Here is a 12672-nt window from a genome sequence, read left to right as displayed (position 1 = left end):
GCAGAGAACTACACACACACACAACGTGTATGCTATTGCTTTTTATTGTGGTTTAACCTGTCAAGGACAAAAACGTACAGAAAATTCTGCATCAAGCCTTGAAATCATAGCTTTCCTACTTTTGTCAACCCTGGATTGGTGACATGGTGGTTAGCGCTGTTGCCTCACAGTAAGAAGGTCCTAGGTTTAAATCCACAATATGGCTAGTTTGCACTGGTTTCTCTCTGGGTATTCTGGTGTCCTCCCACAGTTAAAAGTCATGCAGTTATTAGAGTCAGCTTAGGTTGATTAGTGATTCTAAATTCACCATGAATGTGAATGCAAATGGTTGTTTGTCTCTATGTGATTGACTAAATCAGTTGTATAAAAAGAAATATACAACTTATATTACACTGTGTTATGAACAAAATATAAATCTATAACTCTATGTTATATTTACATAATTATCTTTCTTGAATTTTCCAGTGTGTAACCTGCCTCGTAACCTACACCCCCCCAACCAGGATAAAGATAGGAGGATGTTAGTTGTTGTAGATCCATTCAACTTTTATGATAACCAGACTCTAGACTTTGTTGAACATTATGTAATATGAAGACAACATGTAGTATTTAAGTAATCAAGTAGTACTGTGGTAAAGGTTATTGAATAGTGTTGAAATAAAATGACAAAATTGTGAAGGATTAAAATATTCCAAGAGCTCAACTTACTTCATCTAAACATGTTTCAATCACGTTTTATGAACACAAAATGCACAGGTTTATTGACTATGAATAAGTTGTGTTGATTTAACTCAGTTGTTTAAGTTTCTGCCAAAGCAAAATGTTTGTGTGCAACCAATGTCCACTATTGAATCAAGTAAATCCAACATGGCCTTTTTTTCAGTGTAGACTGTTCCACAGCCTTGGTGCCACAGACTGAAAGGCTCTGTCCCCTTTCGTCTTCAGACGTGCTCTGGGAGCAACCAACAAACTCTGAGTCTGTGAATAGTGCGTGAAAAGAAAAGCCTGTGTGACTGTTTGACTTCAGTTTTGTTGACACGCTCTATATTGATTGTGCTGAAGTAGTTTTTGAGGATTCCAGGCTTTACTGGCCTTGTTATTAAGTGCAAATGAGAAATATTTATAATGTCAAATAATTTGTGCAGAAAGTGATCAGATTTCACGAAACAAGGTTCTGTGTTAATTCCATAAATTCCCTGAAACCCAGGAACAAATTTATTAAGATAATAAAAAGTGGAGGCTAAATGAGCCTATTTGTGGTATGTGGTATGTTAAGTCAGGTGCTCCTTGTGAGGCCTTTTTCTCCTCCTGAACTCTGTTGAGTAGCGCATGAGGGGTCACATGTAGTGCAGTCTGAATAGTCTCGCGGGCATGAGAGAACATTACTGGGAAAGCCACCAGTCACTGTCAAAATGAGTCCGTTTGACTCTGTATAAAGTATAAGAATTTATCTGCACAAAGTGGAAATAAGAAAACAAAAAAGCCAAACAAACAATTAATAAAACAACTGAAAATGGAAAATTAGAAAGTGGGGGATAATAAAAAAAGCAGTCACTTTACACTTTACCTTCTTACTGATTTAACATGTTACTTGTTATACCTGAATGAATTTTGTGTGTAATAAGTAAAAAATTAGTCTAAAAAGTGTTTTTCCTCCTCTTTAACAGTTTTCTGAAACACAACCTCAGTCGGGAAGCTGTAAAAAATGAAAATAAAAACAAATGTAGAAAATTTGCAGATCTAATAAACTCACGTTTTATTTTCAATTAAAACTGAAACCATTAAATTGTTTAAACTGAAAATGAAAATGTTTCTCCTCTTTAGTCCAGAGATTTTCCAAATCTTGATTCCTCTGACTGCAGAACAGTTTGAAATTTTGCCTCAGTAAATTTTAAATGATCTTTATCCCAGAGACGATGGCAGCATTTCTGGACCATGTCTTCACAGATAATGAGTTCTGGAAGTGTTCCTGAGCTCATGCAGTCCTTTCCATGACAGAATCATGTTGTTAATGCAGTGCTGCTGATTTTTGGCCTCAAGCTTACTTTTTTCCTCTTCCCACTGTCCTTCTGCAACTCCAAGATGCTCTTTTTATACCCAATCATGTAATTGATTTGTTGGCAGTTAAACTAATTAGCTGCAAAATTTTCCTCCAGTTGTTTCTTTTTAGTAACACTTACTTTTCCAGCCCTTTTCCCCCCATGTCCCAACTGTTTTAAGTCTTGCCATCAAATTCTTTATCAGTAGGAAAAGCTGTAAAACTTGTGAAAATATAGTTAAAAGTCCAAAACTTATGCCTTCCTTCACAATATCCTAAGCCATCAGGTGAGACGGATTGGAGTGTTTGACAGGTCGATTCTGGTCCTCGGGCCTTATGTTTTACATCCAGTGGTTTCCTCCATTTGTCCACAAAAATTCGGGAGCATCAATATAATGTCCCAGCCTGATCAGAGTCATAACATCAATGATGAGCGACTTCCATAGAGAAATGGAGGGAAGCTCAGCCCCCACCCATCTCAACATAATGCTTTTCCTGGCCAACATTAACAGTGACTGAATTACATGCTCATGTTGTACCAATGAGACAGGAATATATCCCAATAAACGCATTAATGGATTTTCTGTCACCTGATGACCAATGGCTGTACAAATATTGGCGCAGACCTCTTTCCAAAATGACTGGATAATAGCACATTCCCACAAGCAATGGAATCTAGTGCCCACTCTGGCCTTACACTTGAGACAATTCGGAGATGTTCCCATATTATACTTACTATAAATATATGGAGAAATATACACATTGTGCAAAATTTTGTACTGCAGTTCTTTAAATCGGTTACAAACAGAGATTTTAGACGGGAGGAGCAGGATTTTGTCCCATGCCTGTACATCTATTTCGCATTTAAGCAACGTCCCCCAAGATTTTCTCAACCAGGCCAATTTGTCCACAATTAGGGCATAAATCTCTGAATAAAACTTTGATACAAAATGTTTACGCTCCCTATTATCCAGAAGTTTCTCCAACTGAAAAGAGGCTGTTGAGATTTGTAATGATTTAGCATTTTTTAAAACATAATTTCTCAATTGCAAATACTTATAAAACGCAGTATTTGACATAGAATACTGGGACTTCAGGGATTCAAAGGATTTAAACTCACCATGTTTAAAGAGGTCACAAAACCTCTTTACACCTACTTTATGCCATCCCACAAAGCTCGACCCTTTGTTCTGCGGCAGAAGGTCTGGATTATTTATAAGCGTTGACAAAATATTAAACGGAAGACTACTGTTAAAAAGTTTTCTCAGTTTTCCCCACGTCCACATAGCATTATATATCAGTGGGTTATGCTTTATTACATGAGGTAAGTCATTTAGGCGTTTCTCTGGAAAGTTAACAGGCGAGGATGGTTTACATAATACTTCCTTAATATTTAGCCATGGCAGATCAGAATGTTCATGTATCCAGGAAGAGAGAATCCTCGCTTGTATTGAGAGAACATAATTTTCTGTTTGGCACTCCCCACCTGCCCAGATCTTTCGGTAACTGTAGTGTCTCCAATTTAATTTTGGGTTTTCTTCCTGCCCAAATGAAATCCACCATAGCCTTATTAATTACTTTAATATCTTCTGATTTCAAAATTGCAAACAACATGCCTGTGGGATATTAGTTTCTATCTTTTAACTGTGTGAGGAAAGCACTGCATCACTTCAACAGCTCAAGTGGCCACACATCTGCAGTCCAGAATTGACTACAAACACACAGATCCAAACAAATCAGCAGCAGCTGAGAAGCCCAGTCTCCATACAAGAGTCTTCCTGGAAATGATCACAGGCAAAGCTGAACTTATAATTCGGTGTACTTAACAGCATTTTCACACAACAGCTCCCAGTGTTGGAGCTAGGTATTACAGTAAGATGTCCTTCAGAATGAACTTTTAATGTTTGACTTATATTTGCTGGGAAAATTATTATTTCCAGAATAACGCCATTTCTGCCAAAGTATTTGCGATCCTCTGCTGCATGAAACTCTGCACCGTCTGAGATCTGAGCTTGGGTGTGTCATCTATGCTGCAGATTCTCTGAGCTGCAGCAGCCCGAGGTGAACACCGGGATACAGAGGAAATAAAAGGATGCTATTGATCTGCAGTCCACACACTCATCTTGTGATGCCCATACCCACATAGCTGTAAGGTCATATGTCAAACACAGACATGCATCGAGCTTTGCACACAGCTCTCCACACTCCAACCTGAAACAAGTATTGCAAACATTTGTATTTACAATGTCCAGAGAGGATCCATTGATTTTTCCAGTATGCACTTATTAAGGATGTGAATTATTAACATGCACTTTATCCACAAATATGTTCTCTGTACAGTTTCTTGAGTTCTGGAGATTTCTGACACTAACAAGCAGAATCTGAAAAAAAGCTGATGAAATATGGCTAACATGAGGCTCTCCAATGACAACAGTTCAAAGGAAATAAACCAGCTAGCTCAGGTAAGATTAAAAATGTAATAATACAACTTTGTCAATGGTAAAAGTTATGAATAAAAGCCACAGTTTTGCCAAATACAACTGAAACTAATAAAACTCTACTTACTCTTCCTAAAAAGGGGGAGGTGCCAATTTGCAGACGAGTGATGTCAGAGGGTAGAAGAAACTTTATGGTAATTGAGGTCCAGGCCCTTCTTAAAGAGGGTAAGGAGACTTTTGTTAAGTCTCTGGGAGTTGAGTTGGGCATCAGGATTGCAGGGTGAGGATCAGGGCTCAGAGAGGAGAGAAAACCAAACACACGATGAAAACTTTGGTGCTGCTTGTTTTAGCATTTGCTACTACAATATCTGCAACCAGTGAGTATACATCCAAAATTACAGACAAGAACAAACACCAAATTGTTGTTTAATGTGTGTTTTATAACTCTTTCTTCTAAAGGTATACCCCTGAAGAAGAAGAAAGTAACTTCTTTGATATTTACTCTTTAAAAAATCATATAAGGAGATAAAAAGGGTAATGGCTTTTAAAAGCACCTTTTTAATGTTGTTGTTTTTTTTAGCCTGCGGGATTATACTGATTTCATCGCCCACTTTTATGAAAATGAAAAATAGGAAAACTACAAATAAATAAAAAATATATTAATCACCTGACGGGATAAAAAATACAGTATTCGGAGAGTTAAATATGTGTTTCTTGTTAAGACAGGGTGATTTGCTATGTGTGATGCATGAACTTTGTACAAGCAGAGGTGATTACTCTGGATTACTGTGACTGAAGTAAATCAACGCATTTCTTCATGCCCACCAATTACAAGCTTGTTTAAGCTTAGCTTTTATTTGGATAGCTATTTAACGCTTGTTTCATGCCAGCACACTCTCCACTCTGTTAAAAGGAGGTACCAGAAACACATTTTCACAGTCCAATTTCATACTATTACATGTTTTATGCCAATTTTGATTAATGACTTTAGACTTCTAGGATTTCAAAGGTGATTTATAAAGTCTAAAATGGTAATTTTATCTTTTAAGTTCTGAAAATCATTAATCATGTCACAGTGGGTATATTTTAGGCTTTGATATCTAAAAAGATATCAGAGTGTCTTTTTCATATTCACTAACACATCACTATCTGGGAGAAAAGGGCAGTGAGTCAGTGTCTGGAAGCCCTCATTCCTCTCACTGGGATTACTGATGTTGCTGCTCAGCTGATAGTCACATGAAAGGGATTGAGGGGGATTGCAGGTCCTGTGACTCACACTGCCAAGAACCCTGACACCCCTCCACCTTAACAATACCAAGAAACATGAGCAGACTGCACCTTATCTTGACAAATATACACATACTTAGAATTATGTCTACAATGTAAAAGTTTAACTTGATTACAATGTTGAGCTGAATGTGTATCTACATTTAATGGGCATAATTAAAGTTGTGGGAGGTGGCAGACTAACACTTGCTGCATGGTGCTATTTTTTTTTCTAAAGAGTTTCAATGAATTCTTACAGGGCAGAGAAGTCACTTCACTCGTTATCGATCATGGAACTCACGCATGTACCCGGTGTGGAGTGATGGAGACCCAAGATTCAGAAACTGCTGGTTGGGTGAGCTCATTGATTTTTCTTTTCATTAAAGAAAAAAAAAAATTAAGATCATAAGATGCTAGCTCACAAGACCTGTTATTTTTCAGGTGGTAACGTAACCTTCGCTCTCAAGAATGATGCCCCTACCCTGACTGGAGCAAAAGCAGGCTTCACTATTAATCTGAATTTCCCACCAAACCAGACGGTGCTCCCAGGAGGAGAGGTGGTCTGGGCAAATAACTGCACCGTCGATGGTAGGAAACCTTCTTACCAAGGGGGGTTTAAAGTAGAGGCATTAGCCAGTACCAGAGATGTAATATTAGCAACTTAACTTTTGCAGAACCAATTTTGTAGTTTTTTCAATAGTTAAACTAAAGTCATTAAGTTGTAATGTACCAGATATTTCTTCCTGCTGCATGTTTGATTAATGGTTACTGTCTGTGTCAGGTAAACAGTATGAGGAGGGTCAGGCTGTGTATCCAGACCGGGACACTGATTGGACTGGAGTTTTCCCCGATGGCACACCTTTCAACAGGAGCCAGAACAGGAAGCCCCACTATGTGTTTGTGTGGAAAACATGGGGTAAGTTACAACTACACAGGCTCTGCAACAGACCAAATGAACTGGCCGGGCTACCAACTCTGACAGAGGGGCACAGGGATCAACCAAATACGCACAGTACACTCATAAGGAGATGTAGCCGCAGCTATAAAAGTGCATAAATATACTTCTTAGGTCCTCGGGTGCCGAAGCGCTTCAGTGAACTCATCACACAGTTGAACTGTTGAGTGTAAGTGTGGAACATCGTCAACACATTGACTCTTGTTTTGGAAATTTTGAGTACGGTCATGCTTGAAGTTTCAAAGAAACATAAGGGGTACATCCCAAAGTCTAACCTCCATCCATCTGCTCAGTGTCCTCCTCGCACTGCAATAACTTATAGCAATATGTTTTGGGGTTTGTTTGTTTTTTTGCTAACTTAACTTACAGTCAAAGTCTATCAGCAGAACTCTCCTGAGGGGGCACAGGGACTTTATCAGACCCCCGAGGCCCGTCCATAATGCCGAGGCTGCAGTATCCCAGAATCTTTATTATCTTTTTTTTTCCTGATTAGCAAAACTTAGGAGAAAAATTTAATAAACAAAAAAATGGCATAATGTGATTTCATATGGTTAGAGTAAGAACAGATGCAGCAACTTTTACTATGAAAACAGAAAGTTTTAAGCAATTTTCAAGAAACTGTGTCATGGTTCCTGGGTTGATGAACCAGTGTTTTGGGTTTCGCTGGTTTATGAAGTGATTTATGTTCTAGTACTATACTGTTTCATCCTAGCTTTTTTCAGTCGGCTTGCTCCAACTTTACATTTTTACTTTTAGTTTTATCTGCCATTTGCCAGTGAGCTGACGTCTGTCTGCAGAGTCCTACATTTGAGTCCTCTCTCTCTGCCTGCTACACAACCATTGCATGGTTTCACAACTCCATACACGGAACTGTGTATGGAGTTGTGAAACCATATTCAGTCATATACCTCATATAATACCTGCTTGTTTAAGCTACTTACATCTTTGTTGTGCTTAACTTTATTTTTTAACTGTTGTAAACAAAGATTTTCACAACTTTGGGATGAAGGTGATGGCTAGAAAGTATAAATGATTACTAATAGATGTAAAAAATTAAATCTTCACCGTATGGGACTATTCTTTATCTCATCTGTATCAGTCAGGTCATGAAAAATAAGTTGCTTAAATGTTTTCATTAAAACAAAATTGATGTTGTGATATTAACACTATTTGAAACAAGAGATATTTCGGACCAAGTGCTTCCCATTTTTCCATGTTCATCATGAGCAGATTATGTGGCGAGCATCACCTCGACCCCACCCTGTATGTCAGGCTTCACTGATTATTGTGCTACTGTCCTCTAAATCACCCTAATGTGACTGTGTTTTAGGGCGTTACTGGCAGGTGGCAGATGGACCGTCCTCTTCACTCACCATCGGTACAGACAACATTCCCCTGGGCTCCTACAACATGGAAGTCGTCATCTATCACTGCCGTGGCAGAAACAGGTTTATCCCCCTCGGATATGCCTCTACAGTCTTCACCATCACAGGTGACCACTGAAACAGTCTCTAAGCTCCAATGTGAGGGAAATGATCCTGTATTTCTTTCTTTTCAGAGCTCTCATCATGACAGCTCTTTGTTTTTTGCTCCGTCATTAGACCAGGTTCCATTTACCATATCTCTGGCCCAAATCAATGATGTAAATCAGAACGACCAGAACTTCATCCAGAACCAGGCTATTGGCTTTACCGTCAACATCCACGATCCCAGCCAGTACCTTAACAATGCAGAGATCAGCTTCACTTGGGACTTTGGTGACAACAGTGGAACTCTGATCTCCAGGGAGCACACAGCCATACACACATACATTGCAGCTGGGACCTTTAGGCCTCAGGTGATTCTGATGGCGAGCATCCCCAATAACTGTGGAAACCCCACTGCTGGTGAGATCTCAAAACTCATCAGTCGACTCTTTACCTTCTACATGTATGCTGTTTCGCTCTGTAGCTTTGTGCTTTTCTTTCAGCCGCTCCTGTTGATGCCTCTGCTGCCCCAGCAGTAGTTGTTATGGCCTCCAGCCAGGCAGCTGTCCCTGCTGTCCCAGTTGAAGGAGGAGATACAATAGCTGTGGATGTTGTCGCCACAGACGCCACTCCAGTGGCTGCTTCTGTGCAGCCCGCAGACGCAAACACAGACAATGGAGAAGCGGCTGCTGATGCCGACACAGAGGTCGTGGTAGTTGCCTCGGTGGCCCCTGCAGCAATAGATACAGCCGTTGTTGCCGCCAACACTGCTGCTCCTGCCGCAGAGGTAGAGCAGGAGGCAGCTGATGCAGAGGTGGCTGCTGCCACCGTTGCACCAGGAGCCGAAGAGCCAGCAGATGCTGATACGGCTGCTGCAGATAATACTGCAGGGGTTACAGTTGCCACTGAAGATGTAGCTGTGATCGATGCTGCTGCTGCCTCGGTTGCCCCTGTTGCAGAAGGAGAAGAAGTCGAGGTGGCTGACACCATCACTGTTGCTCCCATCACAGACGGAGCTACAGAGGAAGAAGCTGCAGATGGTGTTGAAGCTGTAGAGGCTACTGCTGCTGCAGAGGTTGCGCTAGCTGAAACACAAGCCCCTGCTGATAATGTTGTTGCGCCTGCTGCCACTGAACCCACAGCTGTGGAAGAAGCTGTAGTTAATGCAGAAGTGGAAGCAGTGGAAACTGAGAATGAAGTTGCAGCTACTGCAGCTGCTGCAGGTGAGCACATACTGTAAATTCAAACACCCATAAAGAAAGGAAACAATTCCTCTTCTACCAGAACTGTTAACACAATCCTCTGGTTTTTTTTTTCCACGAGCAGTTGAAGACGAGGCTGCGCCAGCCGAAGGTGAAGTTCAGATTGAAATGGAAGCAGATCCAGCTCAGGTTGCCCTTGTTGTGGCTAAACGACAAGCACCAGAGCTGACAGCTGACTGTATGGTCTACCGCTACGGCTCCCTCGCTACATCTGTCGATGTTGTTCGTAAGTCACAACAGTCTTCTTCTTTAGCCTGCACCCTTCACAGTGGGTCCCTATCCTTAGCGTCCTCCTTTGTCATACTAACACTCTGCTTGTCCTCCATCACTATATCCACGATCCTCCTCTTTGGTCTTCCTCTTTTCCTTCTGCCTGGTAGCCTCATATTCCACACCTTTTGCCCAGTATGTCCACTTTCCCTCCTCTGCACATGTCCAGATATATATACTATAATATACATGACACTAATGCTTTAACAGAAAGAATTTTTGTCATATTAAAATCTCTCTTTCATCCTGTTTCAAACCTGCAGAGGGTATCGAAAGTGTTGAGATTGTACAAGTGGCCAACGTTGTGTCACTGGAGACGGCGTTGGATCAGAATGCTGTGGACGTCACTATTTCCTGTCAGGGAAGGTGAGTAAAACATTCATCAAGACTCTGCACAAGCTAAATCAATAGAAGTTTAGTTTAGTCTGGAGTTTTAAACACTATCTCTATTCACACTGCACTCAATCCAAAAACATTCAGTGAGGTAAGTTTCTAATCATTGTGACTTCTCATTAAAACTTGAAACACATGCGATCCAAACACCTGTCAAACTCGAACCGACCACTTTAATGAATCAATGCACAAACTTACAGACAGCAACATTATAGTATCAACACAGTCCAACAAACATAAACTATCATAATATACTGTTATGTGTCATTTTTTTGTTTAGTAGATTATCTTTATAGAGTTAATACATCAAGTCATCTTTTTTTTTCCTTGCAACAACATCTCTGCATCCTCAATCTCTCCTTCCTGTAGTCTGCCAAGTGAGGTCTGCACTGTTATCTCTGATGCTGACTGTATCACGCCGGTGCAAACCATCTGTAATGCAGCCTCGCCCTCTCCAGACTGTCAGATGATCCTTCGTCAGTTCTTCAATGACTCTGGAGTATTCTGCCTTAATGTCTCTCTGACTAATAATGTCAGTCTTGCCATGGCAAGTGCAAGAGTCAGTGTGTCAGTAGGTGAGTAAAAGGTATAATCTGTTGTTGTTGACTGAAATAAACATTTCAAATTCATTCAAAGGAAAAACAACAACCAGAAACTAAAATGAGCTAATTTACAGGGGTTTTTTCTCATTTCTTCTCATTACGTGCTTCATTTTCAGCCTCCGGTGGTTCACCAGCTGGAACTGCTGCTACGGTGCTTGGTGTTATGGTTCTAGCCTGCATCGTCTGCTGTATTGGTTTGATGTACAGGTAAACTTAGGAAACATTCTTACAGTCAACAATTCTTTGTATGTTACGCAGGTATCATGGATCAATATGCATGCAATGACCACGCATTCCTAAATTAAAAAGCCATGTCAAACTGACCAGGAAAACTGAATATTCATATTACATTTTAAATATTGCATAAACAGTTATAGGTGGAGTAAAGGCCCAAGGATAGATTCCTTTGGAACATCACAAGTGGCTTCTTATTGCATTGTAAATCATATATTGCAACATCCAGTATAAATTTTACCTTCATCAGTGGAATCATACAACATTTTATAAAGTTACAGTTTCTCTTCGCAAGAATTAGATAAGAAAACTGATTCAACCCACTTTGGGCCTCTGTCTTCTACTTTAAGTGTCTTAGCCAGCCTGGTGTGTTAGCTGAGTTTGACACAAAGACTGAGAGCAGCCCACAGGCATTATAAAACCAGAAAAATGAAACCACAGCAGGTTTAAGCTTAAGTGCCTTAAACATGCATTCTCTCTGAAGGCCATCAGATGGCGATAGCTGTGGTTACACAAAGACTTCCAGTCCTATAGAAGTCTATGGGAAAATAGTTTCCTGTTCTGACCTCTGCAAACACTTTCTTGCCGAGTTTATGGGCTTCTTCGCTCATGTCGGCCATATTTAATAAAAAAAATTATCTATAATTGTAAATCTTAGTTACACTATGTTCCAAAAAGGAGGAATATCTGTCTGGTTGACAAGTTGTTAGCCAATTAGCAATCAGTTTAACAGTCAGACCCATCACCTGTTTTGTTTTGGAGGGGGGGGAAACCAAGTTAGCAACAGTGTAAAAAGACAGTTGTCAGTTTGCTCCTGATTGATGTTGATTGTTGATTGTTTAAGTGATATTGCTGTAAGTGCAATTTTTCTAAACAGGCGTTTCAAGCAGTACCAGCCGCTTAGAGAAGACCGTGCTAATAATGGAGGCATCTCTGCAGTAACATCAGTGCCTTTGCTCTTGTGGAACCTGCTGAGTAGACAGTCACCAGGAGAGAGCCGTCCACTGCTTCAGGGAAGGATTGTGTGAATGCTGTCGTTAATAAATGCACTCAACATCAACAATATTTGCTAACATATCGCCTATAAACAGAATACTGTCTGTACTGTCTCTGACACTGTAACTCCCTGCCATTAAACCAGAACCAATGAGGTGAAAAGAAGCCCCATGTACAAGATATGTAGGAATCAGGAGTACCTGTGCAACTGTAAAAGTGTGTTTAAGGTGTTCAAGCATTTGAAGTGGAAACTGATATTTATTTTGATCCATAATATTTGTATTAATTGGACCTGATAGTTTAGAGAAGTCATAACATATTCTCTTATTTGTGGCCTACATATACTAAACCTATTGGAAAATCAATACTAGCACATTTCCGTTCAATGTCTTTACAATATAAATGAGAGAAAATGTATAACTGAACATCATTTGATACCCTGAAATTAATAAAATGGAACTTTATCACCATTGTTTGTTTGCCTTGATTTTTTTTCAGTCATTCTGAAACTGATGCTTGATGCTTTTAGATTGTTTATACCCACTTTTGACCTTACCATCTGAATAATGAGCAGAATTTGGGACTCAGACCAAATAAGGTTTTTCTAATCTTCTATTATCTAATTTTATTAAGTCCTTGAGAATTATAACTTCAGTTTCCTGTCCTTGGCTGACAGTAGTGGCACCCCGTCTGATCTTCTGGTGCTGATTTGATATTTTGTGTATTCACAGATGCTCTTCTCTATATATTGG

General features: G+C 39.9%; 1 protein-coding gene across 1 annotated transcript; it reads left to right on the top strand.

Moving 5' to 3' along the window:
- The first annotated feature begins 4696 nt into the window (after positions 1–4696).
- Positions 4697–12390, top strand: pmela (premelanosome protein a). Its single transcript, XM_085159606.1, has 12 exons — positions 4697–4853; positions 6002–6097; positions 6184–6330; positions 6524–6658; positions 8028–8189; positions 8299–8583; positions 8667–9386; positions 9490–9651; positions 9959–10061; positions 10458–10663; positions 10807–10897; positions 11802–12390. The coding sequence occupies exons 1-12, from the start codon at positions 4799–4801 to the stop codon at positions 11950–11952; spliced, it is 2313 nt and encodes a 770-aa protein (XP_085015732.1). The 5' UTR covers positions 4697–4798; the 3' UTR covers positions 11953–12390.
- Positions 12391–12672: the final 282 nt, after the last annotated feature.

This window comes from Neolamprologus multifasciatus, chromosome 5, assembly GCF_963576455.1.
Source record: "Neolamprologus multifasciatus chromosome 5, fNeoMul1.2, whole genome shotgun sequence".
NCBI lineage: Eukaryota > Metazoa > Chordata > Actinopteri > Cichliformes > Cichlidae > Neolamprologus > Neolamprologus multifasciatus.
Note: the sequence above shows the minus strand (reverse complement) of the source record. Positions and strands in the feature narration are given on the sequence as shown.